At 54.6% G+C, this 18,914-nt stretch overlaps 6 protein-coding genes across 6 annotated transcripts; 3 read left to right on the top strand and 3 right to left on the bottom strand.

Annotated features, from left to right (window-relative positions):
* Positions 1-260: 260 nt before the first annotated feature.
* On the top strand, positions 261-1,231 carry LTHEOB_5620 (uncharacterized protein; the record flags this gene model as incomplete). Its single annotated transcript, XM_035514786.1, has 2 exons — positions 261-338; positions 395-1,231. The coding sequence occupies 2 exons, from the start codon at positions 261-263 to the stop codon at positions 1,229-1,231; spliced, it is 915 nt and encodes a 304-aa protein (XP_035373910.1).
* Positions 1,232-3,587: 2,356 nt separating this feature from the next.
* On the bottom strand, positions 3,588-5,571 carry LTHEOB_5619 (High affinity glucose transporter rgt2; the record flags this gene model as incomplete). Its single annotated transcript, XM_035514784.1, has 6 exons — positions 3,588-4,289; positions 4,343-4,610; positions 4,660-4,852; positions 4,906-5,270; positions 5,323-5,401; positions 5,457-5,571. 6 exons carry the CDS (start codon positions 5,569-5,571, stop codon positions 3,588-3,590), a joined length of 1,722 nt encoding a protein of 573 aa, XP_035373909.1.
* Positions 5,572-8,338: 2,767 nt separating this feature from the next.
* LTHEOB_5618 (uncharacterized protein) lies at positions 8,339-9,660 on the bottom strand (the record flags this gene model as incomplete). Its single annotated transcript, XM_035514783.1, has 2 exons — positions 8,339-9,236; positions 9,404-9,660. 2 exons carry the CDS (start codon positions 9,658-9,660, stop codon positions 8,339-8,341), a joined length of 1,155 nt encoding a protein of 384 aa, XP_035373908.1.
* Positions 9,661-10,942: 1,282 nt separating this feature from the next.
* Positions 10,943-11,934, top strand: LTHEOB_5617 (Short chain dehydrogenase; the record flags this gene model as incomplete). Its single annotated transcript, XM_035514782.1, has 2 exons — positions 10,943-11,458; positions 11,560-11,934. 2 exons carry the CDS (start codon positions 10,943-10,945, stop codon positions 11,932-11,934), a joined length of 891 nt encoding a protein of 296 aa, XP_035373907.1.
* Positions 11,935-13,252: 1,318 nt separating this feature from the next.
* On the top strand, positions 13,253-15,128 carry LTHEOB_5616 (Cytochrome p450 protein; the record flags this gene model as incomplete). The annotated part of the gene is made up of 5 exons (XM_035514781.1): positions 13,253-13,309; positions 13,359-13,623; positions 13,680-13,728; positions 13,875-14,891; positions 14,969-15,128. The coding sequence occupies 5 exons, from the start codon at positions 13,253-13,255 to the stop codon at positions 15,126-15,128; spliced, it is 1,548 nt and encodes a 515-aa protein (XP_035373906.1).
* A 1,977-nt stretch (positions 15,129-17,105) lies between these two features.
* LTHEOB_5615 (Proteophosphoglycan 5) lies at positions 17,106-18,656 on the bottom strand (the record flags this gene model as incomplete). Its single annotated transcript, XM_035514780.1, has 1 exon — positions 17,106-18,656. One exon carries the CDS (start codon positions 18,654-18,656, stop codon positions 17,106-17,108), a length of 1,551 nt encoding a protein of 516 aa, XP_035373905.1.
* Between the last annotated feature and the right edge of the window lie 258 nt (positions 18,657-18,914).

Here is an 18,914-nt window from a genome sequence, read left to right as displayed (position 1 = left end):
AGTCGGCCCTGTTTGCCAATCCGAAGGGTATATAGCTGCCTCCCGCCAGCTTACCCCTCCTGTTCCTCTTTCTTTCATCATCGCATCGTGTGATCCAGCAATTGATCCAAACAAACATCTTCAATCGGTTCCTTCACCTTAAGGAATCGACCCAGCGGCCTATAACAACCCCTCACAATCACAAACGCAACCACCACCAACCGGACACAGTCCACCATTCACCACCTTTTTCTTCTTAACCAACCCCACCAATCGACAAGATGAGTGTCATGGCTTCTGCGGCGCCCGCCCAACAGCAGGCTACCGCTCCTCACTGTGCACTTCTGCCCCGTCCCTACGTAAGCTTACCTGTCTTACCCCGCTTGACCAATCGCTGACGTCTGCTTCCATCCAGCCCACCCACACCTTCGCTGTTGGCGACCTCCTCACCGACCTTCGTCACCCGACCACCACCACGCTTCGCACCGAGGCTCTCAGCACTAAGGATTATGATGATACTCGCATGACGGCCTACTACAAGGACGTCGCCTCCATCTCGCCCGCCACGGGCAACTTCACCCGCTCTCTGGGCGGCGAGCTTCTCATCAAGAAGCCGAAGCGTGCCCACACGCGCTTCTGCAGCATCTCTGCCGAGAAGGCTTCCGTGAGGGCCCTGAAGGACCCCTTCGGCGCCTTCGAGAAGAGCGTCAAGGCCCCCGAGGCCAGCTCATGGCTGCTCCGCGCCGCCAACACCCACAGCCAGCTCTACTGGGTTGCGGCCGTCCGTGAAGTCACCAACGCGAGCTACGCTCACGCCGCCACTGCCGATGCCGGCAACGGTCTGGTTAGCGTGCGCCGCACCAGCTTCTCGGAGCAGCAGGCGGCCGACGAGCCGCAGGAGGACGAGAACGGCGATGTCGACGGCGACGCCATGCGCGCCAAGATGGGCGGCTTCCGCCGTCGCGATTCGGCTTTCGAGGAGCCCACGCGCACCAAGACTGACGTCCTGGGCGCCGAGATCCGCGAGTGCCGCATCAAGGTCGTCCAGGACACGGCCGGCTCGCCGACCAGCCCCATGGACCGCCGCGCCAGCATGCCGCGCTGGCGCTGGACCTACGTCACGGCCACCGACGAGAAGGGCCAGGATGTCCAGCTCGCCGTTGGCCTCGGTGCCCCTCTTGACCAGGAGGAAGTCGCCGACCTCTGGGAGGAAGGCGATCTCGAAGAGGAAGAGGAAGAGGATGATGACTGAATGACTTAAAAAACGAACTGCGAGGCGTTGGGATATCGGCGTTTCCTGATGAACTCCTTATATACCGGCGTCTCTAACTGTATAACTTACCTGGCGGGATTTTGGCATCGACGACGAATTTTCTTTTCTTCTACTACTACTAAACCACACCCCCAGAAATACCTATCTTCGAAGCTTTCGAATAGTGGGCGGCGTCCTGTATTACTTTTTTTGTTCGAGTGTAGGGATGGACGGATGGACGGCGGCGTTTTTTCTTCTCAACAGTTCCTACTACAAATGTGTGTAAATACTAACAAACAAATCAGCCGGCTTTTTTGATCACTACAATCTTTCTCCATGACCAATGTGCTCTTCGCTCTAATTGAATCTCCTGCGCTTCAGCTTGACTGTATGATTACTTATCAGAAATTGGCTTATCACTTAACCTGGAACTATAAAACTGCAATACTGGCTACCCAGAGGGTTACTGTAGCTAATGGCTAGCGCAAAGAGCAGCAGGGCCCTAGAACATGGCGTAAGTATGCCTCAGTTTTTTTTTTTTGGAACAAAAAAAAGAACATATATGGGTAGTTGAGGCTATCACCCGAATGCAAACGTGGAAATAAATATTATACATTCACGTCCGGACGATAGCGTCAACTACCCGTGGCATGAGCGAAAAATAAATTCACGCTAGCCGTTGGCTGCAATGCTGTCCGTACAGAGAGGTATCACAGCTACTACCATGCTTGCTGTCCTCGTCACACTCCATGCCATCATCATCATTATCATCATCATCATCATCATCGCTGTCACCACTGCCATCGCCATCGTTTTCCCTGCCGCTGAGCTGGCAGTCCTCGGACGCCGCCATGCACTCCAGCGTTGCACTACTTGTAGACTTGATCATCCTTCGCCCATTGGGCAACCATCGTCCACTTCCCGCCTTTATTCGCGAAAAGATCGTAATTGATGATCTGGATCTTGTACTCAGGCCTCTCGTGACACGGACTCGGGCAGAACGAGACGTCTTGTTCCGAAGGATGGGTGCGGAAGCGGCGGGCCTCGCTTGCTCGCTACCAAGCAGAGCAGGCGCTTGTGTTAAGAGGACCGCTGATGTGGTGGGCTGGGGCGAGAAGCTGAGGAGGTGAACGGGTGATGTATTGAGCTACCCAAAAGAAAGCACTAAATACCCCCCCTTGGCCATCGCGCCTGCCCTACGCGAACGACGAACTCGCAGTTCAGCACCGCTCGATAGAGACGGCTGCAAGGTGAAGTGCAGCGGTCAAGGTACAGGGTTCTCAGAGGTGAGGCCGTGCAGTGCGCGGAGCCGAGTTGGACAGTGGTTTGTGCTGCGTCTAGATGGTCACCGAGGCGCGGCGAGGTCTGGTGGCCGCGACGGGCAGATAGCGCGGTACTTGCGTATGGTAGTGGTGGTAAGAGTGGTGCGAAAGCGACAATGGACGGTGGTATCGAAGACTTTCAGCTACCAAACTGACACGGGGCTTGGGCAGAATGCATGGTGGGAAGGTATTGTTCTTGTTGCTACCTCCAGTCGCGGCTTAGGCACCCGCGACATCTCGTGTTCGTCATATTTCGAAGCCGAAATAATGACAAGAGAATAGCAGGATCCTCGAATCTAGGGTAATTACGCCTCAGCGGCTTCTTTTTGTGATCAAAAAGTAAAACAATAATGGGAAGTTGAAGCCATCGTCCGGACGAGAATATTGAATTCAAAATTTTACATGCACGTCCGGACAATAGCTTCAACTACCCATGTATTGTTTTACTTTTTTCAAAAAAAAAAAAAAAAGGTTGACGCATACTTACCCTAAATTCGAGGATCCTGCGAACCAATTCACATTAGCCTTCAGCTGCATTGAACTCTGTACTTGAATCAACGGTGAGCCAACACTTGAATTGCGCTTAATTGACGGGGGAATTCTGCTCATCATGAGAGTGCCATTGAATCCTATGATTCCCGTAAATCCGTTGACTGATTACTTTGCCTTTAAGGGTCGTCGATGCCTTCAAAAATGATCGTATGAAGACAGCATAGAACATGTGCACGAGAATTAGAAGGAGAATGGAACTTTGAGTTGTCAAGGGGTATATTGGATTGATATTTTTGAGCTTTTGGTTTCGCTATATACTAAGCTTCCGTTACAGCATATCTCGTGAACGATCTAGGTCGTCTCATTACAAATGATTACAACTAAGGAAAAAGGAAAAAGGAGCAGCACATAGTCAAACTCCATCTCCATGAAGCAAGAGTCAACTCGTTCCCCGCACCCGAACCAGCATCATCGAAGAAGCAGGAAGGGCGGGAAAGGAGCGAGTCGCTTGCTATAAAACATCAAGACGACTCTAACTCTATTTAAGCCTTCTCCACGGCAGCGACGGTCCTCTTGCTGGCGGCCAGCTCGGCGGCCTCGGACAGCGACATCTTCTTGCCGTTCGAGACGTCGTCGACGTCCTGGAAAGAGATCTGGGGGCGGAAGCCCTGGCTCTGCCAGGCCTTGGTGACGGTCGAGTAGAGCTCGTCGACCTGCTCGAGCGACAGACCCTTGGTCTCGTAGATGAAGAACCAGACGAAGGAGATGCAGACGAAGCAGAAGCTGCCCCAGACGAAGAAGACCTTGCTCTGCAGGTTGGCATGCTCCTCGTCGACCATGTAGGGGGTCGAGTAGGCGATGGCCCAGTTGAGCAGCCAGTTGGATGCCGTCGTCATAGACAGACACTTAGCGCGGACCTTGAGCGGGAACAGCTCGCCAGTGACGACCCACGCGACCGGACCCCACGACGACGCGAAGAAGAAGATGTAGATGCACACGAAGGCGATGGCGGCGCGCTGAGCGGGCATATCCGTCGTGCCGGCCACGGTGCCGGTGATGGCCACGATGTACTGGCACACGCACATGCCGATGGCGCCCATGAGCAGCAGGTTGCGACGACCCATCTTCTCAACAAGGTACAGACCAGGGAATGTAGAGACGACGTTGACCGAGTTGGTGATGACGGAGATGATGAAGGGGTTCTGGAAACCGGCGTTCTGGAAGTACTGGGTACCGTAGTAGAACTAGAGTGGGGGTTAGCCGTGAAATGTGTGTATGGTTCTAGCGGATCCCTTACGATGAAGTTGACACCGGTAAGCTGCTGCAGAGCCTGAAGGAAGCAACCAGTCATGAGACGCTTGCCGACAGTGCCCTTGAAGCACTCAGCGTAGCTGGCAGTGCCAATGCTCATCTCGTAGTGGTGGTTGGCGACGATCTCAGCAAGCTCCTCGACAACGGCAGGGTGGTCCTCAGGAAGGCGGCGCAGCTTGGCGAGCGAAGCGGTGGCCTGCTCATGCTTGTCCTGCTTGACAAGGAAGCGAGGGGTCTCGGGAAGGAAGATGAGACTAGGGCACGTTAGCGCGATACTGGGTTATTGAAAGTGTGCAGACTTACCCAATGACGAGGATCAGAGCCCAAGCAAACTGAACCGCGATAGGGATGCGGTAAGAGCCAGTGTCATTGCGGTGCTTGGTAGCGTTGTTGACGATGGCAGCAAGGAAGAGACCAATGGTAATGGCGAGCTGGTAAGCGCCGACAATGGTACCACGGATCCACTTAGGCGAGGTCTCGGACTGGTACATGGGGACTGTGGGGTATGTGAGCAAGCGGCAAAGGGGCGATCGGGAGGAGCAAACTCACTCATGGCAGAGATGAGACCAACACCGAAACCGGCGAAGAAACGGCCGGCAATGAACATGGGCTGAGCAGTGGCGGCAGTCTGGAGGATGACACCCAGGTTGAAGACAACCATGGCGGAGAACATGAGACCATAGCGACGACCGAGGAAATCGGCAACGGGAGCGGCAGTCAGGGCACCGAAGAAGGTACCGGCGGAGAGGATGGAGACAATCAGGGACTCCTGCGAGGCAGTGATGGCCGGGGGAGAGACAGTCGAGAATTCGGTCTTGAAGTAGTCCATGGCCAGGATACCAGAGATGGTACCGGTGTCATAACCATAGAGGACACCACCGAAGGCCACGAACAGGCCGATGAGAATGGCGGGCCTGTGACAGGTGTCAGTGACAGCATGGTGTTGAGAACTAGCAGTGAGCGTACCATGCGGCACCGGCGACGCCTTCCGGCTTCTTGAGAGCGAAACCCATGGTTAGTTTGTCTGATTGATCTGCGAGGGAGACTGGGGAAGAGAGATGTCAAGATGGTTGGGGAAGTGGGCTTTTATGAATGCCGACCCGTGAGGGTGGAGACGAAGAAGCCGGAGCACAGGCGCTTGGCGTTGAATTGCGCGGCGGCGCCATTGAGGTCAGCAAAAGCCGCAATGGCCGTAAGGAGATGCGGCAAGGACATGGGCCCATGCGGGCCTTGTGACGATGCGGGGACTCGCAGAAGCGGTTCGAACGGAGGACAGTGCTTCTTTGGCCCAAGACTGCTAGATCATCGGCGAATGGATGATTCTCACAGGTCGGCCGTCTGCTTGGAGCCTCGGCAGCCCTCTTGGCGAGGTCGAGGAGCCGTCCGGCACTCGCTGGCAGGAACTACGGCCGGTCGAGATCTCACTCCATCACGAAAGAACAGCTGACAGGCAGACACGGCGCCCGAAGGTGGCTGAGACGGGTGGTGAGGAAAGTTCCTTCAGCTCGGCGATGGCACGAGGCATCGTGTCGGGCAGCGCGACGGATCCCAGGCTAGACCGGGCGTCGGCAAAGAGCGACTGACATCTCCGCAAGAGTGGCCTGTCCGCGCCCACGAAGTGGATTCGCGGAGGTCCTGGGGCCTCCGCCTGGGGAGTTGCCGCATTGTTTGCGGATGCCAGCCGACAATGAGCCGTGCCGCCAAACAACGGTGCGGGCTGGGATAGGAAAGGGACGGTGCACACTGGACGACAGTCGGGCCGCCAGCGAGTCGGAGCAGCCGGGGCAGGGGGCCGTGGTTGGCTTGAGGGTGCCTGAGCGGACGCGCTGGAGGTGAAGGCGAGTCACTAGGGGGGAGCGTTAGTCCCAGAGCAGTTGGTTCTGCCGACAGAAGCCTCCGCTCCGCCCGCGCCCAGACACAGTTTCCCCGAAGGCTGGAGCAGGCGCGTCCGCTTGGCTGCAGCACCTCTTTTGCCGCTCGCTGACGCTGCCGCCACTTCTAGAAGGCTTCTGGAAGCGGCGTCAGTGGCGGCTTCTAAGGCGCCGCCAAGGATGCGGCCGATGGGTTGAGCGCGTGCGGCTCTGCTGGCCCTGCGACCGCCTCGAAAACCGCCATGGCGAGTGTCACCAAGGGCGGAGAGAGGGATCTGGTGGAGGATCTTGCTCCACTGTTTTGTGCGCGGAGAGTGCCGGGGTTTGTGGGTCCTGGCTGGGGTCTGGAGCTGGATGCTGGAGGCGAGGATGGGGGAGCATGCCACCCTCCACGCCTTCGTTCAATCTCCGACCTAACAGCACGCTCTCCGAGCTCCGAAGCAGCGGCTCCGGCCCTGGTTGGCCGAATGTCGGCATCTCACCGCGGCTACTGCAAGATTTACCTCCACAACTCCAGCCTTGTGTCGCCCCCATGGGGAGTGTGGATTCACTCGTTTCCGGCGCTGCCGCCTATCGCAACTTCCCTCGTCGCTCTTGCAACCCAGCTCTGAGACCTGCGCCAATGGCGCCTTCTTAGTCTGCGCGACCAAAGACAGAAAAAATTTTCTTCATCGTCCGTCGGCTGTGTGACATCGTCGTAAGCACGGGGTCCCTGGGGCGCAGCCCGGGGCACAGGGGAGCCGCACAGACAAGCCCAGGCCTGACTCGAATGCCGAACGGCTGCCAACACGTCCTTCTTGCCACGCGACACCGTCGGCTACTTCGTGTCTCCCAAACACCAACACCGTCCATCTCGCACGCGCTGCCCACGGGGTGAGTTCCAGTCAGCTGGATGCCTTATCGCTGCCTCTTTCCTTGATAGTCACTGTCGTTTCCCCAGATACGCTGTCGTCCAATCGGAGCTTTTCTTGCCGTCTTCTCACATCTCACCTTCTCTACATGGCTTTTGCGTCAAGTCTCACTCAAAAATGCAAGGAACACCTGCCTTCATGTACCTCTGTGCACATGTAGTTCGCGCAGACAAGCTTTCTCGGGAGAGCGACGGGGCCGCTGCAAGTCATGCTGCAGCCGCAACGGCGCGCCGTCCCCCTGGGTAGATACCGGAAGATCTCCAGCAGCCTCCTTCTTCCTCTCGTGGAAATTTGTGCGGGGAGGCGCTGGACGGCTGTGGAGCCCCGCGGCCAGCCATGTTCGTGGGCGTTGACTTGGCAGAGCATTTAACCGCCGGGTCATTGTGTCCCGAAACACCCCTTCGAGGACGTCTTCACGATGCTTTGTTGACGAAGCGCGCCGTGGAACTCCGTTTCCGGTTCGTTTTCGTAAGAAACCTCGGGTACCTGTCCCCCGAGTTCGTTCGAGCCTCAGTGCGCCGCTACCCTGGTACTGGGGTGACTGTGGCCCGGAGCCCACTGCTGAATAAATAACCGGCCCCCAGATCCGAATTTTCAAGGGGTTTCTGAAACCATACGCCCGTTCCTTATACTACGTGTTGCTATGAATTTTTGATGGCACGAAAGGATGATCAATTAATATGCACTGTTGAGCAACCTACACGAAGTCTGACCGAGTAATAAAGGCCACAAACGAAGTCGCATGGACTAAGGCAACAAAACATGAAACCATCTATCCATCCCTTCCATCGCTACCACCACGTACAGGGGGGGTATTACAGCTGGCGTTAATTTATTTTCGCTCATGCCATAGGTAGTTGAAGCTATCGTCCGGACGTGAATGTATAATTATTAATTCTACATTTACATCCGGATGGTAGCTTCAACTATCCATATGCGTTCGTTTTCTTTTCCCCCACTTTCGTTTAAAAAAAAAGAAATTTACGCTATATTCCAGGGCCCTGCTATTCTTCGCGAGCAAAGGCACCCGACTTATGAAGGCAGCTGAAGCTACCATCCGGACGTAAATGTAAAATTATATGTACATCCACACCCGGATGTTAGCTTCAGCTACCCACGTAACGAGATTAGATGCTGATAGAGGTTAGTTATGATAGCTCAGATCTTTCGGCACCCACCGTGCCACCATGCTAGGTATTCTTACCACGCTACATATTCATCGTAATCGTCATCGTCATTGTCATCGTCTTCATCATCACTATCACCGTCATCTTCTCTGCTGACGAACTGGCGGTCCTCGGAGGCCACCCTCCACTCCAATGTCGCACTCCTTGTATCCCTAACTTCAGCGTCTTCAAAGGTATGCCTGAGCATCTTCTCCGGAACACCAGTGCCTGTCGCTAGCTTCCAAATGGATTCTAGAAGCGCCCGATTGAGATACTCCCCAGGTGAAGTCCAGAATTCTTTTTCCAGGATGGAATTCATCGTCTCCTCCCATCCCCTATAATTCTTCGCCTTGGCGGACATGACAGCGGTGATCATGTGTTGGAACAAGCATCTCCTTGATGGTCTGATGTCGCACTGAGACGGAAATTCGAGCTTCTTTCCATCCAGATCATCCCAGCATACCCTCTGGAATTCATCGCCCATCCACCAGCAGGCAGCCACCGTCCGCTTTCCACCTTTATTCGCGAGAAGGTCGTGTTTGATGACCTGGATCTTATACTCGGGCCTCTCGTGTTCGTCATATTCCGAATCCGGAACAATAACGAAATATCCCATCTGGAAGTCTTCTGCTAGCCACTTGTGCATAATGATGCCGTTACGCGCTGACGTAATAAAGTCGTGCGCGTTTCCAACGCCGAAGAGCAGCTTCACGTACTCGTTACGCTTCGCACGAGGTATGATATGCGCTCCGACAACTTTGAAATCATCGAACCATTCTTGGAGGATAGGGCACCAGAACATTTCAAGTGGCTTTGCCCCGTCCAGGTGTTCTTCGGGGTTGAATTCGAGCGTCCAGATGGTTCCAGTGTAGCGATCGCTCAAGAACCGCTTCCAGCTAACAGTTCGACCTTTAACCTGCATCTTGAGGCACCTTTTTGGGATTTTCTCGATAAAATGTCCGCAAGCATCGGTCTCATAAGGTCCTCTGGCCTTGATAGGCCTCCCTCGTGGAGCTCCTCTGTTAATAGCTTCTTATTCTCCCCAAGGCGAAGCTCTTCATCATTATACTCTCGCCGTTTCTTAACCAGCTTGTCGTACTCCTCGTCGAATTCCTTACGCGAGATCCTCCTCTTCCGAAAGTTGTCTTCTTGCTCCTCCAGGAGTATCGTGTGCTCGGTATCTAGTTCGACACACTGTTTAATTCTGTTGGCGATAATACCGGACGCATCTCCTTGAGTGGAGAGAATGTTGGCCTCTTGGACGAGTTCTGCAGAGGTCTTCCTGCTGGCACTCAGGCGCTCGGCGAAGGACTTGCCACGCATATTTGGGACGCTGAGATCTCCCATGGTTGTCATGGGCGATGTGAGTTGTAGTGGTTGCAGGAAAGCGGGAAGCAGCATCTGTCTTTATACAATGTTGTACTTTTGACGGTCAAAAGGTAAGTGCGACGTTTTGTATTTGGATGAGAGAAAATTTCTGATAACGGGCAAATGTGAAAGGCTCAGCCCCACCCGCCAGGCCACGCCGGTTAACGTAGGGTACCGAGTTGTTGAGGTTTAATGCGGCGTGGTCAGCTAATATACCGATCCGTAACAGAATGGGCATCTTCACAGATGTAACTCACATAAATCCCTTAGTCACCACGTACGATGCTAGCTGAATATCAACAAAATGTGCAAAGGAGAAGCAGAAATGCTGATACAATCATCGCGAGTTCATGATGCACGCACATACGTGAACCATTCGCCACTTCACTCATAGTGGTTGCCGGATATTCAACCGTCTTAATTGCCCCTCTGTTACCTAATTGGGTAGTTTTATCGCTCGTCTAGATGATCTCGTACGTTTTCGAGAATTACGGCTACTTCTCCATGTGAGTTCCAACTATCTACGTAATGGATACATTGTCGATTGCGGGACAAGAGCATTGAATCTTTCATGACGGATTGTAAGCACTACATAGACAGAACAAGAAATTGTCTGCCTCACGGAATGACCCGTAAGTTCGCCATTGCGCAGGCCTAGATTTCTCAGCCCTAGGGCTGTTTCGATGTCTAGTTACCTATAACGGTCGAGCCCCATTTATCCACTTAATTCCCGGCCCCCACTTCATCCCACTCCACCATTATCCGATACCTATCGACGAACACAACGACGCGGAGCTGCATCCACGCACTGAGAACGCATTCTTTGTAGAATACTCTAAATAACATCTTAAGTGCGGGGTGCATCGCAGGGGAAAGGCAATGGCGGAATAGAAGACGTTATCGATCGACATCGGTTATTCACAACGACTACGTCAGCACGGGCCGTGGTTGACGTAGATCATCGGCTCATTCACTAACTGGAAGCAGGCCGCAACGTCCGAGAAGAACTAAACGGTCGACATATTGCCTTATTTTTCGGAGCCGAACATGGGATCAGCCAATATGAGGGCGTTGATGCCGCCGATATCCTCCGGGGTGGAGCTGCTGGGGAGGAGTACTTAAAAGGTCGGCCCAACCCCGCTATCTAGACGCTCATCGCACCACCACCACCTCGGACAAGAAAAACAAGAGAAAGAGCAAGGAGAAGAAGAAAAAGAAAGACAAGAGACCCAAAAAGACTCGACCAACCAACCAACCAACCAATTGACCAATGGGCGACAACACCACCACCACGACACCAGCCGCCGCCCCCCTCGTCGCGCGCCCGCTCGAGGGCAAGCTCGGCATCATCTCCGGCGGCTCGCGCGGCATCGGGGCGGCGGTCGCGCGCAGCCTGGCGGCCAAGGGCTGCTCGCTGGTGCTGAACCACACGTCGGCAGCGTCCGAGGGGCGGGCGGCGGCGCTGGCGCAGGAGCTGCGCGACGCGCACGGCGTCGCGGCCACGGCGGTGCGCGCCGACATCAGCGAGGAGAGCGGGTGCGCGGCCATCATCGACGCGGCGAGGTCCATCTTCAAAGGTGGTGACAAGCTGCGCATCGACGTGCTGATCAACAACGCTGCGGTGCAGACGAAGGCGTATCTGGGGGAGATTAAGCCCGAGGAGTTTTGGAATATTTATAAGATTAATGTGCTTGGTACGGTGTTGTTGACGCAGGCGGTGCTGCCGTTCTTGCCGTGGGATCGGAGTGGGCGCATTGTGAATATGAGCAGTGTGACGAACAGCAATGTACGTATTGTCCAGGTTGCTGGGGAAGTGAGGAGATGAGGGAGAGGATGGTGGGGAAAAGGGACCGATTGGCTACGGGGTTCTGACTTCTCTCCACACAGGGCATGGCCGGATACAGCATCTACGGCGGCACCAAGGGCGCGGTCGAGTCGATGACCCGCGTGTGGGCACGAGAGCTGGCGGAGCGCGCGACCGTCAACACGGTCAACATCGGCCCTACCATGACCGACATGTACCAGGACATCCCCGTCGAAGTCCTCGCCGACGTGCTCAAGTCATGGTTCCCCACCGCACCGCTGTCGGCTGTGCGTGAGCAGGACTCGGAGCGCGCCAAGTACTTCGCCAAGGAGCTGGGCGGCAGGCCTGGCTATCCGGAGGAGGTTGCGGGCGTTGTGACCATGCTTTGTTTACCGGAAAGCGGATGGTCGACTGGTGGGTTGATCGATGCTAACGGAGGTGGAAGAGTGGGCTATTAGATGGCATGGCAGTCATCTGTACGTGGAATGTCTAGGAATTTAGGGATTACTCTGAGGTTGGGGCGGAAGCAATCTGGAGCTCGAATTAATGCAGTACTTCGGCGATGCGAAGTTTAACATCAAATGCATAAATATCTTACGGGAAAGATGAAGACTTTGGCTGTGGTCGCTGTTTGTTGCTTGGTGTTTCTTATTTTCTCCCTACAGGGATCGAAAGTGGAGTACGCAAATTAGTCGAACCACAACGACTGAAGTAGTAATAGTATTGGGAGCGGCAAGACGGGTTTGGATAGTGTGTGAGTGTGAGTAGCCGAAAGAAGCAAGGAGTGTTAAATTAGGTCAGAAGGAGGTGACACAAAGGAAGGAGCAATAAGCCGCAGCCACACCTTAACCTCATCCCAGCCCCACAGCCCCTAAATCACATCACCGCTCTTTAAAATGCATCATTGAATTCGGAAGGAGCTTCTCTACGGAGGAAAAGCGCCATTCATGCAAGGAATATGTCCGAATTCTCAACTCGGCGTTAGGGAGAGCAGGCCGACAACTGGATCTCCGTCAATTCTCGCTATACAAACGGGAACTGGCTATAAGCATATCCACTCGGTAGCCGAGAAACAAGCATCTGGCGAGCTTAACGCCGAGCCTAATTGGCAAATTGCGCAAGCGGCAAGCTCACTTCTACATGAGTAGCAAACCACGTGGCAGTTGATTGGGCGACTTGTGCGGCGCGGGGAAAAGGCAAACTCCGCAGTTTCCGCCCAAAAAGAAGCACGGCCTCGGCGGAGGCGGGAGCGGCCCTGTTCCCGAAGCTGAACGTTGCAGCCCCCAATTATTCTTATTGCTCTCCTGAACCTGCTCCAACCCTGGTCTGTCGCCGTGCAATCAGGCCTCACGCATTATGCGGCACAGCTCGTAGCCTGAGTGCCGAACACCCGATACGGGATAGCTCGAGTCAGCAAATATGCTCCCTGTCCCCACATCGCTAATTCAGACTTGCGCTTCAATGAGCTACAATTCACATCTGACGCGGGCGCGATGGAATGCCGTGGCGCGCTTATCTCCTGTTTTTCTATTCGCATATCCCAGACAGGAAAGGAGGCAGTGCTCAATTGAAACGGCACCATGCAGATCATCCGTGGGGACGATCCATCAACACCCCGGCGACCCTATTTCTCCTTGGATGTGCCCTGCAATGCACGTCTGATCTTCCACGTGGTAGGGATGGGTAAGGTTCCCCGCGGCAATCCCTTCATTATTTAACCGTTCCCCTCCCGCCGCTGGTCTTCGCCCGGTAGCTTCTGCTTTCTATCACTCCATCATGAACGCCATAGCCCAATCCGCTGCCCTTGGATTGGGAGCGGCTGTCTTCCTGCTGGTATGGTTGGCCAGCCCGCTTTCTTTCGCATGCTTACACCTGTCGACAGCTCGCGTACGCCATTGGCGGTGCTATCTACAATGTTTACTTCCATCCTTTGCGGAAATTCCCTGGACCGAAACTAGCGGCCGCGTCTAAAATCCCCTTCTGCCTCAACCGCTGCCGCGGACTCCAAAACAAATGGGCCAAGGAAATGCACGACAAGTATGGCGAAGTGGTCCGTCTGGCTCCTGACCAAGTTTCATTTACGTCGGTCGAAGCCTGGAAAGACATCTACGGCCACAAAGTCGGAGGCAAGGGCGGAATGTCCAAAGGTATGCATTGGACTCCTTTTTGGCCAATGGGAGCTGCGACTAATTAATCACGCCAGATCTGAGGTTCTACGGTCCTGACAGCGCTGGGTTTAACGGGATCATCAGGTGAGTTGATACGCACGGGGCAGCGCAAGCCAAGCGAGGGTATGGATCGCAGGAATATAGGATCCTTTTATATCCTCCTTATAGTGCGATCTTCGGTGGCGCAACCTTAGAATTACGAGGACCCCTGTAGGCTGACATGGATACAGAGCAAACGACGAAGACCACACCCGGCAGCGTCGCCTCCTGGCGCACGCCTTTTCGGACAAGGCGCTGCGCGAGCAGGAGCCGATGCTCAACAAGTATGTCTCGCTGCTGGTAGAGAAACTGGGCGACGTGGCGCGCATGCCCGACGGGTCCGTCGACATGGTGCGCATGCTCAACTACACGACCTTCGACATCATGGGCGACCTTGCCTTCGGCGAGCCTCTGGGCCTGCTGGAGCAGTCGGACTACACGCCGTGGGTGGCATCCGTCTTCGGCACCATCAAGACGTACGTGCTGCTGGCGACCATCATGAACAACTTCCCCCTCATCGGCGCGGCCATCCGCCGCTGGTTCATCCCGCAGTCGCTGGTCGAGAAGAAGAAGAGGCACGCGGCCTACGCCGAGGAGCGCGTCGACACGCGGCTGGCCAACAAGACGACCGAGCGGCCCGACATCTGGACCTTCGTGCTGCGCCACAGCGGCGACAAGGACAACGAGGGCAAAGGGCTGGCCCTGCACGAGATGCAGTCCATCGCCTCGACCCTCATGCTCGCCGGCACCGAAACCACCGCCACCCTGCTCTCCGGCCTGACCTACCACCTGTGCCTGAACCCGGCCAAGATGGCTGCCCTGAAAGCAGAGATCCGCGGCGCCTTTTCCGACCCCAGCCAGATGGACATGACCAACCTGTCGCACCTGCGCTACATGCACGCCTGCCTCGAGGAAGGTCTGCGCATGTACCCGCCCGTGCCTGTCGGTTTGCCGCGCGTCGTGCCCGCCGGCGGCCGTGTCGTCTGCGGCCAGGCTGTCCCCGCTGATACCAGCGTCTACCTGTCCCACTACGCCGCCTACCACTCCGCCCGCAACTTCTGCGACCCGGACGAGTTCGTGCCCGAGCGCTGGCTCACCCCGGACGAGAACGGCGTCGAGGACCCCCGCAGGGACCCCAAGTACAAGAACGACGTCCTCAGCGTCGTCGAGCCCTTCAGCTACGGTCCGAGGAACTGTATTGGAAAGAAGTGAGTTTTTATTTTATTTCCCCCTTTCTTTTTTTTTTATATTCTCGTGCTTAATGACTGACTGCGCCTTCTTACAGCCTTGCTTTCCACGAGATGCGCCTCATTCTCGCAAACGTCCTCTGGCACTACGATATCGAGCTTTGCCCGGAAAGTAAGGACTGGGTCGATCAGGGGGTGTGGATCATCTGGGAGAAGGGCCCGTTGATGTGCAAGCTTAAGCCTGCCGTCCGGTCTTAAGTCGCTTCTTTTATTACCCCCCCTTTCTTCTTTCGGTGCGTTGCTTGTGGCTGCGAGTGTTGGAGAGGAACGGTCAAAAATTAAGAGGGCTGGTCAAGGAGTTGGAGAAAAGAGTGGCCTTTATTCGAAAGGGCTTAGGCGGTAGAGTACATAGGGAGGCAGAGGAGAGTGTGGATATCTTTCGTTCTAATTGACGCCTTGACTGAGGCACATTTTCGTAAATAACTATATGACTTCCAAATTCAAAAGTCTGCTTAGCATACGATGTCTGGCGAGTATGTGCGCATTGTGTATCTTGATATCGTGTCGTGATGAGTCTAACAGTCAGAAAGGGGTTCAGAACTATTGGACACTTAGAACTAAATTCGCAAATAGTAGGGATTGCGTGACAATTCACTTACTGATCACCTTACTTTGAATATTAAGATCGCATTAGTTCGGGTGCTGTCCTCTAATCCTGGCAATGGGAGGGTGCACTTCCCTGTTATGTGTCATAAGATGGGACATCTAGCGAACCTGTGAACCAAAACTGTCATGGCCTCCCTCGTATTGGTTTGGCAGCCAAAGTTAAACACCGTATTTCTCATACCTACTCAGCAATGCACACAGAAAGTCGGACAATCAACATCCTTGATTAGATATCTATGCCCTATTATTTTTTGTGATTTTGTTTTTTCTTTTTTTGTTCACTCCCATTTCCTTCCTTTTTCCTCTCGCCAGCCTCCTTTTCCTGTGATCCTTCACCCTTTTCCTTGCCTGTAGTCCGTAACCTTTGGTCCCATAGGTATTCTAGCCAGGGATCTTCCCCTAATCTTCGGCAGCGGAAAAAAGAAAAAAGAAATGATGGTGGTGGTGGTGACCTTGGCGGTACCCATGACGATAATCATAACAAGCGTAAGCCTGTCATGCCAAAAGGTGCCCTCCCCTAAAAAAACAGATGGGAAACCTTTATCCCGCCGAACGAAGTTGAATATGTAAAAAACCAATTCCGACCAGCGATGAAAGTTTCCATGACGCCCGTTTGATGATCGATGAAAAGCCGGGGGGTATCATCGAAAAAAGAACCGTCAACCCAAATGATGACTCCAGTGATGTCGGTGAAACCGTCCCTTATTCCATGCGCTCTCTCTCCGTTGTATTCCTTCCATGATGATGCCAAAGACAACAAAGGAAAATATTGGAGCGGCAGATGTGCCGTGTCGTAGAGGCCGGCAGGAGAAGATAAAGGAAGGGATAGAAGAAACGAGGGAATTAGTACGAGCTTGGTGTAACACTTCAGAGACCTAGATCTCCGTGAAGAACCGAAACAAACTTGTGAGAGTTTCAGGTCTCCAGCGAAGAATATCCTAGGACTGCTGAAAGGGTACGGCCAAACACGCGGTAGCTACTATGTACGAGTGAACGAGAAGCAGACCCAAAAAACGCCAGCGACAAAGCAGATTGGAACGCCTTAGGTACAGGACCGAAGAGTCCCCAGGAACGGAACGCCAAAGCGTAACCCATGAACCAGAAAAACAGCCATACCAGCCAGAAAAGCCGGTAACCCTTCATGCCAAGCCCGAGATCACAAAACGTGCCGTGGCAATAAAGCATGACGCCAATCAAGCCCATAGAGGATATTCCGGTACCCACCCAGAAATGACGCTCCTAATGAAACTCCGAAAAGGAAATGAAAGCTCGAAAAGTGCCGTAAAGGAAAGGACGAAAAAAGGAAATAAAAAAAAAGAAAAGAACCAAAGCAAGCAACTCGAAAGAGGATGACGGTCGATGGTGCTCTAGAACAATTACAGAAGGTATCTTGAAATCCTTAAGTAGCAGAAATTCCGGACATCGATAATTGTTCGTCCGTGAAAGGGGCCAAAGGGACTTGCATGACTCTATATCGTCAGGATGCAGAAATCATAGAGTCGACGAATCCGGAAAATAAGGCAAAACTCCGGATCCAAGATATCCGCAGCACCAAAAACGCCGGCTTGATTACGTATCTACAAGCTGAAGCTTGAGAAGGCGCTTCAAATCATTCTCCATAAGCTTCGTGTCGACGGCAGGGGATGGGTCGCGGGGTGTGTCTGATGACGCCGTGTGAGTGAAAGGCGACCTCAAGCCAGGGTGATGGGTGTATGGCGCCGCAAGAGAGTCCTGTACGCCAGCCTGCTGGATGTGGGCGTTCAGGAAATCGCGCGAGAAAGCAGAAGTGTCGGGCTTTCCGGACATAGGGCGAGAAGGCGTAGTAGGAAGCGGGGCCGAGTGCGTGGCCGGAAGCTCCGCGCGGTTCTGGGTCGACGGAGAAGAGTCCAGCTCCTGACGAAGGGACGAAGAACGCTTGGCAGAATCGCCTTTGGCTGCCTGGAACAGAGGAGAGAGGTTGCGATTACCATAATAATAAGGATTGGCCTCCAAGTTGATCTGGCCAGCAGGAGTACGGGGACCGCCAGAAACCTGCCTGGGCCCGGGACTTGGGCGGTAGAAAGGAGACGGAGTGTGGAATTCCTGGCCATTCTGGGTAGGAGTTGCCGCAAATCCATTTGCCAAAGGCGACTGAGCAACAGGTTTCTTGGACGAAGAAAACAGATCCTTTAGAGCCTGGGGGTAGGACTCGGACTCTTGAGCGGCCCGAGGAACGTCCGATGGCGCCGACGTCGATCTGGCAGCAGACATGCGGTGAGGCGGCGAAGGGGAAGGGGGCTTCGGCGTGGCCACAAAGCCGTTATCCATATCCATGTTGAACATGCCGCGTCCGTTGTTGTTAGAAACATGCCTCATGTGGTTGGGCGCATTGGCCGGTGCGTGGCTCATGCCGGGAGGGGTAGCAGTGCCCAAGAGGCTGGCCTTCCTCGCCTTCTCTTCGCGGTCTGCCTTGAAGAAGAGATCCAATGGAGACTGCTCGGCTTGCGGGCGTGCAAGAACTTGGTTGACAGGGGTGGCTCCAACAAGCGGCGGAGAGTCACTCTTCTCGCTAGTGCCACTGCTGTCCGATTCCTGGTCCAAGCGAGTTTGCATCGTTGCCGGGGCGTTGTTCGCAGGCACGGACTTGGAGAAGAACTTGGGCATTGGCAGCGACGAAGCGGCCGGAGAAGCATGGAATGCGGGGCCGGCATAAGCGCTGTCTTTGGCAGGAGTCCCGACGGCCAGCATGCCGTTGTGTTTGGGCGGGGAACCACCTTGGGCGGGGGTGGACTGTCGGTCGCGACGGCCACGGCGGTTCTTGTTGTTCATTGCAGAGGCAGGGCTGTCGGAGACGGAGCCATCGTAGCGGTTCGGCTTCCTCCTGTTGCTCTGGTCGTTGTGGCCGGCGCTGACGTAGCCTTGGAGCAAGGCAGTGTCCGAGGCACTCGGGTTAGGGTGCGAAAGGTGCTGCTGGCTGTTGTCGAGGTTGTTGCGATTCCTGCCCTGACGACGCTGGTTTGATCTCGCCGGCGTTGAGTATGAGTCGGCGGGGTTGGAGATAGACCGGGCGGGCGTTTCACTCTTGGTGTGACGGTGTTGGGGCTTGGGACCCTTGGAGGGCGTCGTCATGACAGCGGACATGGCGTGTGGGTCGCGGCGAGATGTAGTGAAGATGTATGCCGTAGGCTAGCGGTTGCGCGACTTCGGAGTTGGAAGTAGATAGTGGCGGAGTGACGTATGTGAGTCGTGGTGCGCGGAGATGTGTTGTTATGTGCGTGTTCGGAGGAATGGCGGGGGGCGGGAGGTCGATTTCGTTCTGGAGATGGATGGCGCGCAAACGGTGGACATGTATAAGAATGGAGATGCGGTGGTAGAGAGGCTGGCTTGAAGCTTCATGGC

The sequence above is a fragment of the Lasiodiplodia theobromae genome (assembly GCF_012971845.1).
Source record: "Lasiodiplodia theobromae strain AM2As chromosome Unknown scaffold_15, whole genome shotgun sequence".
In the NCBI taxonomy this organism is placed as follows: Eukaryota; Fungi; Ascomycota; class Dothideomycetes; order Botryosphaeriales; family Botryosphaeriaceae; genus Lasiodiplodia; species Lasiodiplodia theobromae.
The sequence above is the reverse complement of the archived record's forward strand: the minus strand, read 5'-3'. Positions and strand labels throughout refer to the sequence as shown.